We start from the raw sequence: 21,837 nt of genomic DNA, 5'->3' as shown, positions 1-21,837 counted from the left end.
AGAGGACATTACTATCATAAAAGAAGCTGAAAATACATTCATAAATTAACTAAATAACCATAACACATTTCCTACAACAAATTAAAATATCAACTTTTTTGTGTTTATTTTTTTTTATTTTCTTCATCTAACAATTCCACATTTTGTTAATTGAAGGGATACAACTTAATCCAAACGACCATACCTCAAACTTTTCTATAACAATTCCCATTGCATCTACAGATAATATGGTTCCAGAATATAATATATAATATAATGAACCCCTGATAATATGATTCAATGCACAATGCAGATAGCTGCCAACCTGAATATTACTCCCATGTATGATGGGTCGAAGCCCCAACTTGTCTCGAGGGGCTTCGGTGTTTCTAAAGCGTTTACCGCCTGCTTCGGAGGCCTTGCGAGATGAACGCGCTCGTTTATATACTGGTATAATCCAGCGCCTTTATCGTCTTTCGACGCCAGATGGCAGAATCAGGATCAAATCTCAACTCCCATGTGGGCCAGTAGTGCAAGTCCTGTTTCAATGTTAGAACTCTTGGCTTCCCATTTAGATGGACTGTCCTCACACGAACAAACTGTCCGTGTTCCAATTCCTGATCACATTTTAAAGCGAGATTACAAAAATTAGAAAATATACGAAAGCAAAGATATCATAAGCAGCTCAATTTATATAATACGAAAAACACCAAAGGGGAAACAAAAAAGCTATCACGAGCTATATATCGCGCAAATCTCAGCAATGCATCGCACGAACACGTATAAAATATGAAGTCAAGTGTACGTACCTTTGTTACATTCACGAAAGAATCTAAATCAGGAGTCTTTTTTCCGTTGACTTCAACAATCCACTGAAGAGCATATAGACCATATCTATGCACTGGACTACCATGACACCACCTGATAAATTTGGCAAGTCGTCAGCATATTAAGAGAATCGAACAGTATGGACATGGAAGGTCATATCACTGAAAAGTTTATAAAACAAAAGGTGCAAGTAATTATTAAGAGACAAAGTGGAAACTATGCACTGTTTTCCACAACTATGAAAACAAAAACAGCAACTAAGTTATTTATTTGTGTACATATATTAAGCAAAATGCCAGTATGGGCTAATTTTCAAAAATGATATATTCCACCCGCCAACAAGAGTCTCTTATCGCATGTACTCTCCTAATCCCACACTCCCACTGCATCTATTGCATTACAATAAGATTCATTCCTCCGAATGAAAATATGTGCAATGTGAATCACACACACACACCAGTTTGCAATATGCGTGACGCTAGTCAACACAAATGCTGACACATGTGAGTGCTTGATGACGAATGAACTTTCTTTTGACATGTGGAAACTGTAAAATTAGTATCAAAGGAGTGTCTGTCCACCAGGCATTGTACACCAGTTTGACCCCTGTAGAATTGCTGGGGTTCATAGATACATACTAACTTAAAAACCCTACTGTACTCAGAAAAATATTTTTGCTGTCAAAATAGAGTGAACTATGTAGTCACCTTTCACCCAAATCAAGCATTCAAATTTCACAAAGAGGAATTCGTACCTCGCGACATATACACCATGACCTTCATCTGGAAGAAACCCAAGAGCACGCACTGCTGGATGAGGATCCTGAACGATACATCCACACCAATTTATTACACGAGTAGAACCACTTCCATCCCTAACATCCGTTCCCACAAGAAGATTGATTTCGCGCCCCTGGAAAACAATAGAGACGAGACTTTAGAGGAGCGTAATTTAAAAGACCTTGCCCCTAAATCCAGCATTAAAACAAAATTAAAAAGTCCTTACAGTAATAATCCAAGGAAACAGCCATACCAAGACAAATACCATCACTTTCCTAACTCAAAGATTAAAGATTTTGCAATGACTGGAAATGGAATCTAACAAACACAAATTCTCTTTACCTGGCGAAAAATGGTCATGTCAAGCTGGCCATTGTTGTTTTCACTTTTATCTAGTGCTTGGCAGACATTTTCGACATCGGAGAAACATGTAACTGGCTCCTTATTGATCGCCAAAACCATGTCTCCTTGTTCTAACAGATTTTCGGCTTTAGATCCAGCTAAACATCCTTTGACACGTAAAACTTGTCGTCTAATCGGATCTTTCTTAACAAGAGCCTAAAACAAGAACAATAATCACAATGTCATGGTAATTTTCCACACACACACATATATATCAGTTTGGGGATCCAACTCCAAAATCAATAACCAAAAAAATGCACAATCGAGATCAAGGATCAGAAACAAGGCTTCTGAGTTTAACAGTAAAACCAAGAGAGTAAAGGATATCAAAAGGTCAAAAAGAGGTTCAGAATAATAGTCAAAACCGGTACACTGCTACCCCATGTGGAGAATAAGGGACAGTTATATTTAGCCCTTGCAGTTTCTCTAGTTTATTCAAAATAAATTAAGGGTGGTACTATGCACATCTCTTTCTACCTTCCCACACTCCTCTCAATTTCCGGCTGTCAGATCAAAGGAATTGAAGAAGATTAAATGACAAAAACTAACAGGGGTGTGCGGGAGGTAAAAAGGGGATGTGCAGATAGCACCACCCTAAATTAAGTGTCATTGAGGCACAGCCCAGAAACATAAAACATAACTCCTAAAAGAGGAACAAGAGGTAAGGGTGGATTTTTAACATTGAACATTCCAACCCGAAAAGGATCTGAACTCTCCTCTCCATCCAATTACACCAAATAACAGTGGGAAAGCTTAATAAAACCAATCCAGTTTTTCTCACAATCAACTAGGCCAAGATGACAAGAGACAGGACAATGATTAAATCAATGTCGGGTTTCAGTTCAGTTCAAACTCCCCTAACCTGGGTTGCAATAAAAGGCCTAACAGCTTGGTTGGCCGCAACTATCCAGTTAGGCTTCATGTTGGCAGAAGTAGGGACATCATCAAGAGAAGATTTTGTTAAGTGGTAGTGTGATCTCCAGAATTTTATTATTTATATGATGCTCTCTTAAGAAATAAGGGTTAAAACAGAGGCTTCTTACTTTGATTTTATTGTGATACAAAATTTCAAACAGATTTCGCATCACTAATTGTGTCATACAAACATTATAAATTTATAGTTGGGGTTTTTCCTCCAACTTCAACCTTAGTGTTTCTTTATAATTATATAGACCATGAGGGATTACTAATTATCTATACGCAACGTCATACCAAAAACATCCAATTCTTTCAAGGTTGACATGAAAGAAAGATACAAGACATAGTTGGAAGAAATATTTACTATCAGGAAGAAGACGTACTTGGACCCAATCATCACTCAGTCCAAAGCTTCGGGCTTTTGAAAGCAATGTAGGATATAGTTCAACCTCTAAAATTCTCACAAGAGGCATTGGCCTTTTGACACGATTTATGAGAAGAGGAGGGCCTTGAGCACCAGAAATAATTTTTTCTAGGACTTGACTGATTGAATAAATAGGGAGACCTCTAACAAACTGATGATCTTCGGAGCTACTGCCACCAAATTTTAGCTGCAAATACAAATCACCAATGAAAATAAAATTAACCAATGTTAAAGTAAATACCTGAATTTTTTTATTTTGCTTTTTCTTTTCCTTTTGCTGAGGGAAAAGATGGAAACCTGAGTTGAAAAGCTACCCCAGATGGCTTGAACCCTTCCATACTCATCGGTTAGTACACCAGAAAATGTACTGCCAAAATCTGAACAGAGCGCAGCATTAAAAACAAAAAGTGAATCAAAATCAGCACAGCAAAATCAAGTTCTAGTTTAAGCAATAAGAATTTCAGTTACCAGTATCAAGCTCAATGACCTCCATATTGGTTGCCCTGTACCGTGGACAATCAGCAGATCCAATATTTAATGCAGCACATGGGTTAGTTACAATTGACTTTCTAGATGTTGCTTGTAGGCTTCTACTTAACCCCACAAGATACACAGAATCCCCCCTACGCAATGCAGGCTCTGTCTCAGAGAATAATTTTATCAGTAAATTTGTTCAAAGACAATGGAGTAGATCCCAACAAGAGATGCAAAAGAGACAAACCACAAAATTGTTTTCTTTTCATAGGAAAAAGAAATGTAATTAAGAAACAAAAGTACCACAATAGTGGAGGAGTCCGCAACTGAATAGAAAATTTTACAGGAGCTAGCTGTAAATTAAGTATAATACAACAAAACCAGAGAAGCCTAAAAATGACCAAACTACTACTTTCCAACCTGAGAAAATAACAGGAAAAAAAAAACAAAAACAAAACAATTCTCTAACTTTGAAGCAGTAGATCCTACAAAGAAGCCCAAAAATAAACCCTAATCCAGCATAAATGATCCAGCTCCTCCACTGACATCTAAAAAAAACCCTCCTGTTGCGCTCTACCTATAATGTCCAAAAAATTGCCATCATGGCACATCTTCCCAAAACTGCACCCCTCTTCATACCACAAAAATTCTACGACAAAAGAAATTACTCAAACTATCAAAGTTTCAAATATTAAAGATATTTCATTATATGTAGTCAAAATTCTAGATATCTAGAAATTACTCAAACTACCAAGGTTTCAACTGACTGAGACTCCATCAACCATTATCATCCCTTTATAATAACATGCTAAGTTTTTTGTTGCTCGACCACTGTTTTCAAAAACTGATTCTGTTAGTACTTAAGCCAACTATTTCTATCATATCTTAACAATAGGATAGTACCTTGACAACAAATAAACAAGCTGAGACACACAAACAAAAAGTCAAATCAAAGTGCTTTAACAAATGCTTTAAAAGAATTGAGTTCAAGTTTGACTTATATAATTATAAGTGTCCAAAATTTTAAAAAAAAAAACATTTCACTAATATCCTTAATCAGTACCTTTTGTTTAAGTACATGCAATATCAAATTTACAAACCTAATCCTGGAAAATGGATTAGAAATAAACAAGTAATAAATCATTTTAATAAAATACAGCAATAATATCATTGTATAGTACTAATACACACATACACACTATGCACATAAACTGAAAGGTAAAATTAGAGAAATAAGGTGAAAAGCCAGCCCTACCAGGCAGTAGTTCAGCAGCACGAACAGCAGAGGAACCAACAGCTCCCAGGGCCAAGGGATCATATGAAATGAGAGCATAATTGTGAACAGGGTGGAGAAAAACCACCTGAAATTTAAAATAGGCAGTTTAGGTAATTTCAAAGTCATCATTATTTACATCTGTTTACATTCTATAGAACTACCTCGCCAGGAATTTCAATTGGAAAAGCAGCAAATGAAAGCATCACATCAGATGCAGCTATTGCAACTGTGTTCTTGTCAACAGCAACCAATCCCATGTTATCAGAATGATAGATGATGACACCAGTCCCGAAAAAATGTTGTGAATGTACACCATCAAGCATACATGAAGGTGGCACATGAACCTGTAATCATATGAGAGCATCTTCTTAAGATTCACAAAAATGTCATACAAATCTGTAGCAAGAATTTTTTGGTGATATAAAATTTAAACCATCAATATAAAATACTTAACAAAACATCCATGACTGTAAATATACTGACAGAGTGACACTACTAACTGAGACAACAAAAATCCCCAAGTACAAGCACAGTAAACAAGCTATCCACTAGAAATAAAAAAAGAAATCCACAAAACCAGCTGGTAGCAAACAAAAACAGCATACCTATCCTGACAGTATCACAATAAAATGGCACAAGAAGAATTTGTAGTCATAGGCTGCAAACCACCTAGTGTTGGGTTTTTCCTTTAAAAAAATTGTGACCATGTGAGATTTCGTGTGAGTGTGAAAGCATGTGGGCACGTGTGTGCATGTGGGCACGTGTGTGCATGTGGGCACGTGTGTGCATGTGAGAGAGAGAGAGAGAGAGAACATACTGCCAATTCAAAGAATAATGACAGTTTCCTTTCTAACAAAGATTTTAGTGTTAGGAAAGAGACTGTCGAGAAACACATACAGAACTTAATACGTCTTTGAGATAGTTACCTCAAGCATAACAAGAGTCGGCTCTATAACACGTTCAGCTAATGAAGCATTAGCAGTTGCTACATTTGCACCTTCAAAGTCTCTCAGAACAGCATTCTCCATAGTATTTGGATCATCCAGCTTACTGTCATTTGCTTCAGGAAAAGAACAGTCAGCAACAACATTTCCATCAGAAGGAAAACCCTCCTTCACTCGCCTTTTCTTTGTTTCAACATCCAGTTCATCCCTACAATGTGCTCCTTCAGATACATGCTCATAACTGGTTTCCATACTGGTGACACCATCGGTCAATTGATCGTGGCTATTATGCTGCATGTCTACCATGGAAGTGACTTCGCTACTTAGTGGAACTGCTTGGCTTCCTGTACCTCCGAGTTCATTGACACCAGATGATTGTAGATTACCATCATGTTGAAACACAGGCTTAGCAGTCCAAAGACCAGTACAATCATCACGAGTGTATATCTGTGGAGGCGCATACCATTCATGGCGATCAACCGTGACCAGGACTGACTGCAGCCACCACAACAATCAACAGATGAGAACCAACTAAGAAAAGTTAAAAACAGTTCACTTAGCTAATTTCTCTAATGTATCTAATGGGGCAGTTCATTACAACCATTTGCTGGGTTTCATTAGAAAAGCCAACTGGTGGGACCCTTTGGTTCCAAAATCAGAAGTTTATTTCTTATTCCTTTGTGCAATCTTAAAGATGAATTGACCAAACCAGCATATACAACTATTTTCATGCCAATAATTGGTGGAATACAGTATAACTAAATCAAAGTATTACCTTCCTTCGATGACGATCCATGTAGCTTATATACTCTAATGGCACTCGAGCACCTCGAGATAGCTTGCATAGAACTGAGATTAGATCCTCAAGTTGTGATATTTCCTCACCAGCAAACTTCTTAATGATAGCATGGCGAGGAACTCCAGCTCTAAGGAGCATATATCTGTAACAAATTAAATAATTGTTACTCAAAAAAAACGCAGATCAATTTTGTCAATAGGTGTAGTTCAAAAACGAAACGAGACCTATAAAGAGAGAGACCCATGACCTATAATACTTTTCAAATTCACCCTTCAATAAATATCTGAATTAAAACACTCTTAAAATCAAAACTAAGAGCAATGGTGGATTTCTTATCCATATTTTGTAATTCATGTTATTGTTTTAATAAATTGTCATCTTTTTTTCTCAAAAAAAAAAAAAAAAAAAAAACAACAACAACAACATATAGATCTACTTGAAAGGTCTTATAACTAGTTTTGCTAGATGGTGGATTTCTTCTCCATATTTTGCAATTCATGTTATTGTTTTAATAAATTGTTATCTTTTTTTCTCAAAAAAAAAATTGAAAAGAAAGAAAAAGCTGACACCATCATCCCGTAGGCCATAGTTCTTTTATTTGAGTAATAACAGGAAGCAAAACATATTGCACAAGATCAAGAGAACGTACCCTGGTTCTGTTACATATACAAGGCCACAAGGGAAACGAAAATTTCTAGCCTGTATGAAAAGCAATGTCATAACATAAAGTGAAAGGTTCAAACAGAATGCAAATCAGACAAATCAAGATAATAAGCCAAAGCCATGATAAATGGACAAGAAGGAAACATTATTTCAATAGGCGGGGTCAACATAATTCCAAAAAGGGGTGCATAAAGCTCTCAAAATAGAATATATATAGAGAGAGAGAGAGAGAGAGAAAGAGAGAGAGAGAGAGAGAGAGAGAGAGAGAAGTATACGACAAGCTACACATGCAATATGCAAAAGAAATGCACTTGACTTGGTTAAAAGCATGCCAAAATTAGGATAAAAAATGCAGTTCAAGCAAATGCAGACTTCTATATGAGGACAATAGCCCAGCAACAACTTGTAAGATCACTCTCGAATACTAAGTACGAACGGCAAAATCAACCAACCTGTTGGTACGAGAGAGGTTGTATCACTCCACCACTTACTTCCAAGAAGTAATTAGGGGTTATTGAGTGTAAATCTTGCACCTGAAATAAATAGGATAACAAATTTACCGATGGCACCTTAATGAAACAATGCTACAAACTAAAGGAATACCACCAAACTGAAACCAGGTATACAACATGGATAACTAAAGGAATACCACCAAACTGCATCCAGGTATATAACACAGTTGAATAAATTATGGGGTAAAGACCTCAATAAGTTCATACCTAGCCCAGTGAAGAAATATCTTAATTATTCATCGTGATAAAGGCAGTAGTCTCTCTTTCATCACGATGCATAATGAGGAATGGGTAGGGACAATTTCAGAACGAAAAACAAAAGATTCAATTTACCAAGCTGATATTAATGCAAGCAAAGTAACTATATAAATATTTTCAGACAAAGGCTAACACAGTGAAAGTTGACTTGGGACATAAAATATTATCAGAGAAAACACCTCTAACCTAGCCATGTCTAAAGGGCAATCAGAGCATCCCTAACAGGTGATTACTTAAACCTCAAATGTATGGTTCAACCATTTCAATAAATTCACTGTTATTGTTTTTCCTCCCCTATCCTTTTCTCTACCCTGTTTTCAGTCCATTAAAGATACTGAGGTTCCATAAGTCCCAACTCCTAGTTAAATTACCCACACATACAGATACCATTTGCCAATGGTGTCCTAACTGTTCAAATATCATGGACAGGAATTGTTGAAAAAAAAAAAACAAAACAAAACACAAGTGCACACACATACCATTCATATTACGAGGAACCTTAGGTACACAGACACATATATACACTGAAGCATTCTCAGAAACACGAAGTGAAATAGAAAAACACTGCAGCTTAAAATCATGTGCACTGAAACATTTACATTCACTGATGCATCTTCTAAACATACCACGGACGTTAAATAGAATATTAAATAAGGTAAAGCCAGATCCACCTAAGCACTTAAATTATCTCTACCAGCTGCCTTCAATTGGCCAATGCATAAAAAGAGAGACAAAGATGACATGTTAGTGTGTGCACATATCTTCTGCAACATTTGGTTTCTCCTAAGAAATGAAGTCTCATCTTCTCATTTATAAGGAAAACAATTTGTGCTTCCAAGAACTAAACAAAGAATAGGAAAAATCAGTGAAAACATTGTTTGAAAGTGTGTGGTGGCAGTTCCTTTAATTTCTGGTTTGATGATCATCTCTCATTTTCTTTCTCCTTTTCTTAAAATATTATTCAAAAACAAATTCATAATCCCATGTAAAAACAAGTAGAGCATTATACAGTCAAGAAAAGACATAAATTACAAGCAACAAGTTCAAACATTCTTGATTCATAATATTGCATGAACTTTTCTTAATCTTCCAGAAGGGCGCCAACATTGGATAAAAACTAATGTTAAAAATAAAAGTAAAAAGATAAGAGTAAAGCTTGCAGTGCCTGTGAACCAGTTGATTGCCACTGCACTAAATTTTCCAGACATACATACGAGACTTTTCCGTAGCAAAACATAAATACCAAACAAGAAAAACTCTCACCGTCAAGTTAACAGTTAACTGTGTGCCACCCCTTTCAATCTGTAATTCAATCTTTTGATTGACACTGTCATCAAGTAAAGTCTCCAATTTTAGGAATTGGGTAATTACCTGCACAGCAATCCACTACGTTAGATTCAATTGAGTAGCTACTGTCTTGCTTGCATGAAAAACATTTGAGGTTTCCTTTCCCACGATCAAATGAAGCCTAAAAGTAATTACTTTGGAATAGCATTTATAGACAAACTACCTATTGCCACAAGTGTACTATTTATTTTTGTCTGATAATATATTATTTATTGTTTTGTCTTTCTGAAGAGGTCGCACTTGGTGCGATGGCAAGTGCCTTCGCCCATGAGCGGTAGGTCTCGGGTTCGAGACTTGGGAGCAGCCTCTCCATAAATGGGGGTAAGGCTAGCCGACATTCACCTCTCCCAGACCTTGCGTAAAGCAGGAGCCTTGTGCACTGGGTACGACCTTTTTATTGTTTTGTCTTTCTGTTTTTTTTTTTTCCTTCAAATTTACTTAATTTAGTTATTATAGTTTATGTGGGTGGTTTTTTTATTTTTTGTGAAATTGTTTTTTCTTTGAAATCCTAATGGAAGAAGGGCAATTTTGAGATTATGAAAGCTTCACAGCTTTTTTTTTCTCCCTTTATATATATAAGAGATAATAGATAAAGAGTTGAATTCTAACATATGTCATCTAAAATAAACAATATGTACCATAAAAAATGATCATTGATTATTTATCCCATCTAGAAGATGCGTTTGCGAAAGTAGAAAACCATTCATAATGAGTTACTGTAGCTACCCTGCATAATACATACTTAATATCAAGTTAATCATAATACATAGTTAATATCAAGTTAATGGCATCACAAAACTCAACAATAAGATTGGATAAAGCTTATAATTTGATCCGGTTGATGACCTTATAGATGGTGGCCAGTGAGAGAAGTAAACCTTATAATTTGATCCAGACATTTGCAAACAAAATAGTGGTCATATTTATAAAACAACAATATCAAATAAAGCAATGAATTTGCATGTCATCAAAGTCTTTTCAATAAAAACAAAATTAAATGAGACGAAAAGTATAACTTACTTTCCCATTCATGCAAACAAGAACATCACCTGGCTCCAAACACTTGTACGCCGGACCACCTGGAACCTGAAACAAGTCCAGCCTCATAAGAATCCTAGAAGTAAGAATTAGATGACCAAGAAAAAGAAAAACTTACACAATTTCAAAGTATGCAAGAATACTCACCACAGAGTCAACAACCAGCATCCCAGTTTCACCCTCGGGAGATGCACGACGAACTAACTGAACAAATCAAAAGCACAGGTTACTTGAGGCACCCTACTTTTCATGCAAATAATGAAGTATGGGGAAATAAGACAGAAACGAAAAATAAAACAAAACAAAAAGGACCTGCTCTGTTTCACTTTGAAGACCAAGCCGGCGTGTCTCATCAAACCCTTTATGGACAAATGTCACCTGCATTATAAATTATACACGCTGTGTCACAATAATAATTACTCAAACATCGTACAACTCTGAACACCATGAAATCTTCGTATTGTTTCCAAGAATAAAATCAATCAGGTCCAAAAATTAAGAATTTCTTTTATATTATGGTTTTATTTCTCCTACCCTCAACCCAAAAATGTATTCAATATTTCAAATAAACATATATGCGTAAATTTTAAGTTGTAAAAAACACCATGATCCATTGCAATTGCAACCAATTTCAACCTCAACGGTAAAATAACACTGGGGGAAACTGGGTCAACTGCCCACCAAAATAGCAGTACCCTTCTGAACATGAAGTTAAAAGAATTGGGAAATGGTTTAATTGAAGTGATTCCCTTTAAGGATAATTCAAACACAAACCTGAAGCGTACCACGAGGTATAGAGACTGCCTCCCATTTATTGACAAATGAATCTCTGCCTTTCTGGAGATAGTTCAATGCCCTCACAACCTGCCGTTTGAATAAGTCTATGTCATAAATCATAATTGTGGAATATTAAATATTAAATCCCCATTCATAATTAATAAAGATACAGAAGATACATAAAATGCACTTACTCGTTCTAATGGTAAGAAAAAAGCTGAAGCACTTGATGACTTGCTACCAGCATTCAAGGCCACCGCCCTGCCTAGCCAATCAATCACAGGAGATCCACTGGAACCACCTTTAGTACCAGATGCAGCCTATAACAAAAACAACTAATAAATATAACTGTGAAAATTTAGGCTAAAGCTACTATATCAGCAAAAGAAGCACTGCTATCAAGTATCAACCAACAATGCCAAGTCATTCAATAACATAATTAACAAAGACAGTCATGTCGTAAGGGACTGCAAACATATATTATCCCATATGCAAAATAGTTAAATACTGATTCGTAAATCCAATGCCAAAGCAACGCCATATTCGCATCTCAACTCTCCCAGATTCTAAAGGTACATGTATGCCATGAATGGAATGTATATAGATATATCAGTAACACAGTGTAAATCATTAAGACCATTACAATAGGTAAACAAACTTTGCACCTATGATTTTTTCTAAGAACGAGTATTTTCATGAAAGTCTTGTTTACAAATTTAAACCCTCATCTTTAGATACTTCGGGGCTTATTTTCATGAAAGTCTTGTTTACAAATTGAATGTATTTTCTTAGTGCAAACACGGCCAACAAGAGTGAGGAGGGCAAAGGGCAATTATAAAGACAAAATGCTCACCACTCAGATTTTGTTCCCTATTTCCTTTTATTTTATAATAGAATCTATAACCTATAGGCCTCAATTCAAGGCTGAGTCTTGAACAAAAGTTATAATCCTAAAGTTAAGTTTTTGCATCCAACAAGTATCAAATCAAACTTCCGTACAATGAAATTTGGTCATTGGTACTTATTTTTCATCAAATGTGCCCTTGATTATAATAAGGAGGACAGTACAAATTACCACTGAGATATGTTAACCATTCCTATTTAAAGTTTGACCTGGTACTTGTTAGAAACCAAAAAGTTAGATAACCACTAAATGGGACAAATTAATCTTCACGCACTGAATTGATAAATGGGTCAAAGTTCAGGTACCAAAAGTGGGAGAGAAAAATATTTATGCCATGTGGACAACTCTCAGCAGTCAGAACCAGCCTCCAGCCATATATAAAACATCAATGTATTTTAAAGCAAGAAATTTTGTCTTCTATACGTCAGTCTGCTTCTCTTGTTGATCAAATTATTTGTTCTAATTACATTTTCATTAAAGGAATCTCCTTCCCTTTTCTGTATTTTATACCTTCATCCTCACCCAATAACCAATTAAGCAGTACAATACGGCCCAAGTATAGCCCAAAAACTACCCTACAAAAGAAACAGAAATGCTCATATAAGTGACACATTTAAGCGTCTATAAGTGCCAACCACTTTAAGGTTGGATATAATACAAACACTTCAGTATATCAAGCATTGAAATATATCCAACAGTTCAATGTTTACAGCACAGAAGGCGCTTAACATATGTCCCTCACAGAAGCATTTTTTACAACAGAAGTACTCTTAAGGCACAATAATGAAAATAGTCACAAAATTCTAAACCCAAAACCTACTCCAGTGGAGGAAGCTTGCATGAAACTATTAGGTAGCAAAAATAATGAAAATATGCTACTTACTTGCATGTAGAATGTATTGAAGTCATTATAACCATCCCTGCGCAAAAACACAATCATTATTAACCAAAAAAAAAAAGAAAATTGGCTGTAAAGTCTCCGAAGAACAAATGCTCAAACCATTAAGTGTTCTGCCTACCATAGGTCAGTAGCATAACAAAAGTAGCTTAGGCTCTGTTGTCTTATATCGAGCACACCTCTGTAAGAGGAGTTTATTAATAGAAGAGACAATTATGATTTTCTCCATGTAGTTTGGGATAGTTCCAATTTTCTCAATTGTAACCTTGTAGATGTATTTTATTCAAGGTTGCAGATAAGGTGAAATCAAGATTTATATCAAGAAGTACTTATAATTTGTAAGGAATCAGCACTTGAAAATTTATTGGACTGAGTATTTGGAGAGGTGGTTGGGGGGTATCATAAAAGGTTTTTATTGTTTCTATTGACTGCTTTTTTTTTTAACGAGTTCACTGTAAAACTAACGAAGTAGAACAAAGATTGTTTTAGTTGGTCTTCTTCTATATTTTTATAAAGTTTTCGTAGTTGTTCTTATACGTTAAGCACAATGATTTACTTTCGCATTATTTTGTGACTCAGGCAATCCACAGTCCACACTATGGTGTGTGCATTTATGACATACTAGAAAACGCCTAGTTCTATTGTTAAATAGATGCTCTGTTTAAAAAGGTAGCTGACTAAGGCCTGGTTTGGTACTAAGGTGATTCTGAAAAAAGTGGGTATCAAAAAAAGCTGGGAGCTTTTTTGTGTTTGGTAAACATTCAGCTTCAGCTTTTTTTCACAGTTTTGGGTGAAAAAAAGGCCAAAAACACAAAGCTGCAAAACCCAGCTACGAAAAACCGACTTTTTTTCACATCTGTTTTACAAAAAGTTTACTAAACACTATAATACAACAACAACAACAACAAAGCCTTTTCCCACTAAGTGGGGCCGGCTATATGAATCCTAGAACGCCATTGCACTCGGTTTTGTGTCATGTCCTCCGTTAGATCCAAGTTTTTATTCTTCTGTTGAGATCTCCATCTAATTCTCCGTTCTCTTGCAAGATAGATCCTAGGTAGCGAAAACGGTCACTTTTTGTGATCTTCGCTAGATTGCTCCGGTCATTAGTGTGGATAAGTATATAAATGGATAGAGATAGGAAAGCAAACACAAGATGTACGTGGTTCACCCAGATTGGCTACGTCCACGGAATAGAGGAGTTCTCATTAATTGTGAAGGGTTTACACAAGTACATAGGTTCAAGCTCTCCTTTAGTGAGTACAAGTGAATGATTTAGTACAAATGACATTAGGAAATATTGTGGGAGAATGATCTCGTAACCACGAAACTTAAGTACCGGAGTGTGGTATCGTCTTGACTTGCCTTATCTGTCTCATAGGTAGATGTGGCATCTTCTCTGGAAGTACTCTTCCTCCATCCAGGGGTGGTATCTGTAACTGGTGGAGATGCACAAGGTAATGTATCAATTTCACTTGAAGCTTACTTGTAGTTTCAGGCTTGGTCAAGCGCGATACAAACCATGTAGTAGGAGTCCCTCAAGTCGCCGAGCTAGGGTATCTGCTGAAAAAGGTGACAGACAAGGTAAGCAATCAGAGCTCCGGCTGATTGTTCACATTCTCCCTATCTTGCAGGCAGCATGAAGGATAAAGAGAAGAAAAATGAGAAGAGATGATATGGGATACTTTTGCTTTTGAAGAAGTAACTTTCCACAGGCTTATTCTTGAACTGGGCTGGAGGGTTTTCTGGTTTCCTCCAGAGTATAAGGCCGACTGAAGAATTTGAGGGTCAAAACAAGTCCATCAAATCTAGAGTACGTTCGACCCTGCTGATATGGGATACTTTTACTTTTGACAGAGTAGTGGATGTATCGGCACGTGTGCTGTTACGCTTGTCTCCACATGCTTCCTTGTATCCTTCTCACTTGCCCTAGCTGTTCCTCAGGCAAATGTGGTATCTTCCCTGGAAGCCTAAGATGTTGAAGATGAGTACTCGAGAGCAATGCCAGGTAAGTAATTCCAGGCAGTCAGTTCCTGGCTGGAAGCTTGATTCCAAGTGCTAACTGATTGCTCTCTTTCTCCTTGTCTTGCAGGTAAGAACAAGGCCAAAGGAAAAGACAGGGAAAAAGCATGATATGGGATACTCTTGCTTTTAACCCTGATGATATGAGATATTCTTGCTCTAGTATAGCTTGTTTACAGAGGTATTATCGGGGGGAAAGAAAGCTGAAAATTTCGAAAGGCTTCGTTGGGAGTGCCCTCTCAGATAAGAGGAAGGGTTGAGCATTTTTGCAGGTCTGCCTGTCCGTTGGGGATGGAGGTCGACATATATAGGAGTCTCCCTAACATCAAGTAATAATGCTATTCCTTTACCCTGCTTAGTCATAGCACGGTAGTGGGAGCTGTCAGCTTCACATGTTTTAACTCTGTCAGAGCACTTTGAAAAAGTGGTCTGTGGTATCTGGAAAGCTGATGTTGCGTGTGAAGATTACAGACAAGCTTTATCCAAGGAGATCCAGCTCTTGAAGTTGGGAAAGTGGTGCCTCTTCGGTTTTTGAACAAGCAATCCTGTCGAGGATCTGGCTCTCTAGATTCGGAGAACGATGCCTCTTCGATTTTTGAGAAAGCAATCATGCTGGGGGTCTGGCTCTCGAGATTCGGAGAGCGGTGTCTCTTCGATTTTTGAGAAAGTAATCATGTTGGGAGTCTGGCTCTCGAGATTCGGAGGACGGTGCCTCTTCGATTTTGGGGCAAGCAATCTTGTTGGGAGTGTTTTCTCGAATGTGAGTAAAGGTTGGGCATGTTTGCTAGTCTACCTTGCCACGAAGCACAGAGGTTGACACACAGGGACTTTCCAATTATCCAGCAGTGGTACTGTTCCTTTACCCTCTCTTCGATTTTTGAGAAAGTAATCATGTTGAGAGTCTGGCTCTCGAGATTCGGAGGGCGGTGCCTCTTCGATTTTGGAGCAAGCAATCTTGTTAGGAGTGTTTTCTCGAATGTGAGTAAAGGTTGGGCATGTTTGCTAGTCTACCTTGCCACGAAGCACAGAGGTTGACACACCGAGACTTTCCAATTATCCAGCAGTGGTACTGTTCCTTTACCCTCTCTTCGATTTTTGAGAAAATAATCATGTTGAGAGTCTGGCTCTCGAGATTCGGAGGGCGGTGCCTCTTCGATTTTGGAGCAAGCAATCTTGTTGGGAGTGTTTTCTCGAATGTGAGTAAAGGTTGGGCATGTTTGCTAGTCTACCTTGCCACGAAGCACAGAGGTTGACACACCGGGACTTTCCAGTTATCCAGCAGTGGTACTGTTCCTTTACCCTTGTGGGTAATAATATGGTAGCTAGACCTTCAAAATTTATGTGTCTAAACTTTGGTAGTGTTGTTTCTTTGCTATTCTTTTACCCTTCTTGGTCAGAGCGATGTAATGGGAGCTGCAAGCTTCACGTGTCTCAACTTTGTCAGAGAACTTTGGCAAAGTTATCTGTGGTACCCATGAGCTACTATTGCGTGTGGGAAGTGGGTGATTGAACAGTACGATTCATGTGCTTTCTACTTCGCCAGAAATCTTCGACAGACTGCCCATAATTTCCGCAAAGCTGAGTGTGCGTGTGACAGGTGCTGACGAGGCTGGAAAAGTAGGTGCCTCTTCGATTTCTGAGATCGGCCCTCGTGGTCTCTGAGCAGCCCAGCTTTTGAGAAAGCAAGCCTCTTCGATTTCTGAGATCGGCCTTCGTGGTCTTTGAGCAGCCCAGCTTTTGAGAAAGCCAACGCCTCTTCGATTTCTGAGATCGACCCTCGTGGTCTCTGAGCAGCCCAGCTTTTGAGAAAGCAAACGCCTCTTCGATTTCTGAGCAGGCGCCTCTTCGATTTCTGAAGCTTCGTCGAGTGCAGATTTTTATAGGGGCTGACATTAAGTTCCAAAGCACACTTGAATATCCACCAGTAGAAGCTCCATTCTTGCACTTCTAAGATCTTGATTTGTCCGACCTCTTCTCTCTTCAACACCTTTGAAAATGTTTGGCCCCTCTGACCGTCGTTTTGACTTGAACCTTGTTGAAGAGGTAGCTCCGCCTTCTCCAGACAACATATGGCGCCCATCCTTCGTCTCCCCTACTGGTCCTCTTACCGTTGGGGATTCCGTGATGAAGAATGATATGACCGCTGCGGTAGTGGCCAGGAACCTTCTCACTCCCAAAGATAACAGACTACTTTCCAAACGGTCTGATGAGTTGGCTGTTAAGGATTCTCTGGCTCTGAGTGTTCAGTGTGCAGGTTCTGTGTCTAATATGGCCCAACGCCTATTTGCTCGAACCCGCCAAGTTGAATCATTGGCGGCTGAAGTGATGAGTCTCAAACAGGAGATTAGAGGGCTCAAGCATGAGAATAAACAGTTGCACCGCCTCGCACATGACTATGCTACAAACATGAAGAGGAAGCTTGACCAGATGAAGGAATCTGATGGTCAGGTTTTACTTGATCATCAGAGATTTGTGGGTTTGTTCCAAAGGCATATATTGCCTTCGTCTTCTGGGGCTGAACCGCGTAATGAAGCTCCAAATGATCAACCTCTGATGCCTCCTCCTTCTAGAGTTCTGTCCAGTACTGAGGCTCCGAATGATCCCCCTCCGGTGCCTTCTCTTTCTGGGGCTCTACCGACTGCTGAGACTTCTTCTAAGCAACCTTTGTGAAGGCTCCCTCTTGTTTGTTTATTTTGACTCAAGTATATGTACATATTTGTAACTGATCGGGGATATCAATAAATCAGCTTTCCTTCATTTCAATGTATTGTGTTAAATACACCAAAGCCTTCTTCGCTAAGTTCTTTGAATTTTCTTTTGTTGAAGCTTGTATGTTGAAGCTTTGTGAGTGGAGCATGTAGGTTGAGGTAGTGTTCCCTTAATTTCCCGAGTGAGGAAAACTTCTCGGTTGGAGACTTGGAAAATCCAAGTCACTGAGTGGGATCGGCTATATGAATCTTAGAACGCCATTGTGTTCTGTCCTGTGTCATGTCCTCCGTTAGATCCAAGTACTCTCAAGTCTTTTCTTAGGGTCTCTTCCAAAGTTTTCCTAGGTCTTCCTTTACCCCTTCGGCCCTGAACCTCTGTCCCATGGTCGCATCTTCTAATCGGAGCGTCAGTAGGCCTTCTTTGCACATGTCCAAACCACCGTAACCGATTTTCTCTCATCTTTCCTTCAATTTTGGCTACTCCTACTTTACCCCGGATATCCTCATTCCTAATCTTATCCTTTCTCGTGTGCCCACACATCCAACGAAGCATCCTCATCTCCGCTACACCCATTTTGTGTACGTGTTGATGCTTCACCGCCCAACATTCTGTGCCATACAGCATCGCCGGCCTTATTGCCATCCTATAAAATTTTCCCTTGAGCTTCAGTGGCATACGGCGGTCACACAACACGCCGGATGCACTCTTCCACTTCATCCATCCAGCTTGTATTCTATGGTTGAGATCTCCATCTAATTCTCCGTTCTTTTGCAAGATAGATCCTAGGTAACGAAAACGGTCGCTCTGTTATTTCTTGATCTCCGATCCTCACCCCTAACTCGTTTTGACCTCCATTTGCACTGAACTTGCACTCCATATATTCTGTCTTTGATCGGCTTAGGCGAAGACCTTTAGATTCCAACACTTCTCTCCAAAGGTTAAGCTTTGCATTTACCCCTTCTTGAGTTTCATCTATCAACACTATATCGTCTGCGAAAAGCATACACCAAGGAATATCATCTTGAATATGTCATGTTAACTCTTCCATTACCAACGCAAAAAGGTAAGGACTTAAGGATGAGCCTTGATGTAATCCTACAGTTATGGGAAAGCTTTCGGTTTGTCCTTCATGAGTTCTTACGGCAGTCTTTGCTCCTTCATACATATCCTGTATAGCTTGGATATATGCTACTCGTACTCCTTTCTTCTCTAAAATCCTCCAAAGAATGTCTCTTGGGACCCTATCATACGCTTTTTCAGGTGGGGGGATGCAACACGAGGACTTCCCAGGAGGTCACCCATCCTAGTACTACTCTCACTGTTTTTTTTTTTTTTTCAAAAGCACTTTTACAAAAAAGTTTACCAAACACTCAGCTGCTTTATTTCATAGTTGTTTATTCTCACAGCACAGCAGAAGTAGCTTTTTTTCAAAGCACAGCAATATCAAACCAGCCTTAAGAATGTTAGGCCCCTTGAAGAGCTCTTCCTTTTGACTTTTATTTATTTATTTTGTTCTTTTACACAACAAAAGGAAATCAGTAAAAGGCAGTGTGAGAGCATCATGCGGTTGGCGTCTCTCACACACATGATAAAGACAGCTTGTAGGCTTTCGTAACCATGATATAAATCCATAGGACAACGTATGTATTTCACTAGTTTTCAGGGAAAATAAGAACAAAGGAATAAGGCAAATGTTAAATCAAGCTGATACATACTTTTTGTAATGTGGAGCATCTCTATCCAAACGAGCAATAGTACCAGCCAAAATTGAGACCTAAAAATTAAAGTGAATCCAGTAAATAACAAATTACTAAAATGTAAGGCATACAATTACGAGCCTATTAAGTAAAAGCACAAACTTGACAAATGAATACCTTCTCACCACTATCATTACCAACAACCCTGATTTCTAGTCCAACACAAGCAACCTCAGGGGCCAGAGGAATCTCCTCATAACTAAGAAATTGTACTGCACTAGGATCATAACAAAAGAAGCCAAAATCATGGACCTGAAAAAACATATACATATATCAGTGTTTCAGATATACACAAGATGTCAAAAGCACAGATTGATTACAAAGGTATCTATAATTGTCCTGTTACATAAATCCCATGTTTAATTATAGCTAGGGGTGAGGTAATAATTAGGAGTTTCTTATTTTACAAGAAAACATGTAAATATTTTAATATCATACTAAAATTTTCAAATGCACTTGAATTGTAGGGTGTATGACATGCAATTCAATTATAGATTCATTTGGACAGTCAAATAGTTTTATTTATTCTTTTCTTGCTATTTTGTTGTTGCTAGCAGACTACTTGTAAACTGCTTTATAAATAACATTTTGAAGGTTCTTTCATTTTCAAAATCACTTCCTAAATACCAAAAAAAATTTAAATACTTCACATGTCAATCATAATCGCATTCGCATAATCTAGTTAAACATGTAAGAGGACATATAAACAGATAATCTCATTTACACGTTCCCAAAATCGCAACCATGTCTTACAATTTGAAGAACTTAAAGGAAAGTTCAACAAAACTTAATAATGAAAATAAACTGCTTGCTCTGCAGTCACAACTTTTCATTTACTATGTTAAGTAAGAAAACAAAGCGTAAGGAACTATATCACACTGGAAATGTACGAGATTGTTTAATGGAGCAAAAAATAATATAGATTTTACAAACCACCGTGCAATTACAGCAGATCATAAATCAAACGTAAGAAAGAATTTACTCACTGGATCCCTGTATATAGGATATACTGGAATTTCTTCACGGTTCACGAACATAGCTTCTGCAACTACAGGTCCTACAGTACCAAAGAAACAGATTGGGAAAATATCAAAGAAGGTTCAAGATCCTTAAATCAAATTCAGTTGAAAAAAAAAAGAGCACTAAATGTTACCAACTAGACAATCATTACCGACTAGACAATCATTACCAAGCAATGCATTGGTTGGTTAGAAGCTTAAAAGAGTAAAACTTTACTTTATAACTCGAAAGGCTTAAACTTTGAAAGCGAAATTTTCCCTTTTCTTTCTCTCACATTTCCTCAGTATCCAAATAACAAGAAGAAAGTTCAAGAAACAAAAAGTACCAGGCTTGACAACATGTCGATTGGTGAGGATGATCCCGCGGCGCTTATCGACGATGAAGCCGGTGGCATAGCTAGCACCAGCGGCCTCAGTGTCAAAAGCACGACAGGCGGTTGTCCGCAGAACGACGACGGCGGGGACGACCTTGCTGAGCGCCTTTCTCCAGTCGTCGGCGGTGGCGGTGTTTTCTTTGAAAGGAGAATCGATCTCCATGGAGAGTTCGTCCTTGATGTTCGATTCGCACCCTACGGCCTCCGATCCCAGCCTCTCCAGAGGATCGGCCATTCGAACTCCGTCGCTGAATCAGGTAATAGAGAGATAAATGGAGATTTTTGGGCGGAGGGAAATAATCTAGGGTTTGTGAAATGGATGGCAGTGAGGTTAGTGAAGATTGGAGAAAGAGTTTCTTTTAGTCAAAGTGGGTGCGAGTCTGAGTTGTATCTGCGATGGAAAGTGCCAAACAGACCACAGAGTCCAAACGTGTCCGGAGGGGCTTTTTACTGGGGGAAGGAAAATATAAAATTTCTTAGTTACGTTTGGTAACGATGGAAAAGTAAAAAACAAAAAAACAAAAAATAAGCCAAAATGTAGCGAAGATGCATGATTATACTGCGAGTTCAGTTTTCGTTTTTGAACTCTAATAATTTTTTCGTTCTCAAATTATGTGATTCGTTGTACTAATAGTCTATTTTATTAACTCTGCCAAGTTTTTTTGTTTAAGTTGAAACAAAATAGGAATTTCATCAAAGAATAAGAAAATGAATTTTTGAAAGAGGAAAGACTTCG

The 21,837-nt window shown here is 38.0% G+C and overlaps 1 protein-coding gene across 1 annotated transcript; it reads right to left on the bottom strand.

Moving 5' to 3' along the window:
- Nucleotides 1–78: 78 nt before the first annotated feature.
- Nucleotides 79–21,537, bottom strand: LOC103405815 (protease Do-like 7). Its single transcript, XM_029097623.2, has 24 exons — nucleotides 21,054–21,537; nucleotides 20,695–20,765; nucleotides 19,826–19,960; nucleotides 19,667–19,725; nucleotides 13,206–13,242; nucleotides 11,613–11,738; nucleotides 11,416–11,505; nucleotides 10,954–11,019; nucleotides 10,789–10,845; nucleotides 10,624–10,689; nucleotides 9,520–9,627; nucleotides 7,939–8,019; nucleotides 7,473–7,522; nucleotides 6,800–6,965; nucleotides 6,007–6,519; nucleotides 5,242–5,424; nucleotides 5,060–5,165; nucleotides 3,799–3,969; nucleotides 3,628–3,707; nucleotides 3,290–3,517; nucleotides 1,929–2,144; nucleotides 1,562–1,719; nucleotides 789–900; nucleotides 79–596 (listed from the first exon to the last, which is right to left on the bottom strand). Exons 1-24 carry the CDS (start codon nucleotides 21,334–21,336, stop codon nucleotides 420–422), a joined length of 3,339 nt encoding a protein of 1,112 aa, XP_028953456.1. The 5' UTR covers nucleotides 21,337–21,537; the 3' UTR covers nucleotides 79–419.
- Nucleotides 21,538–21,837: the final 300 nt, after the last annotated feature.

Source organism: Malus domestica, chromosome 17, assembly GCF_042453785.1.
Source record: "Malus domestica chromosome 17, GDT2T_hap1".
NCBI classification, from domain to species: Eukaryota; Viridiplantae; Streptophyta; class Magnoliopsida; order Rosales; family Rosaceae; genus Malus; species Malus domestica.
The sequence above is the reverse complement of the archived record's forward strand: the minus strand, read 5'-3'. Positions and strand labels throughout refer to the sequence as shown.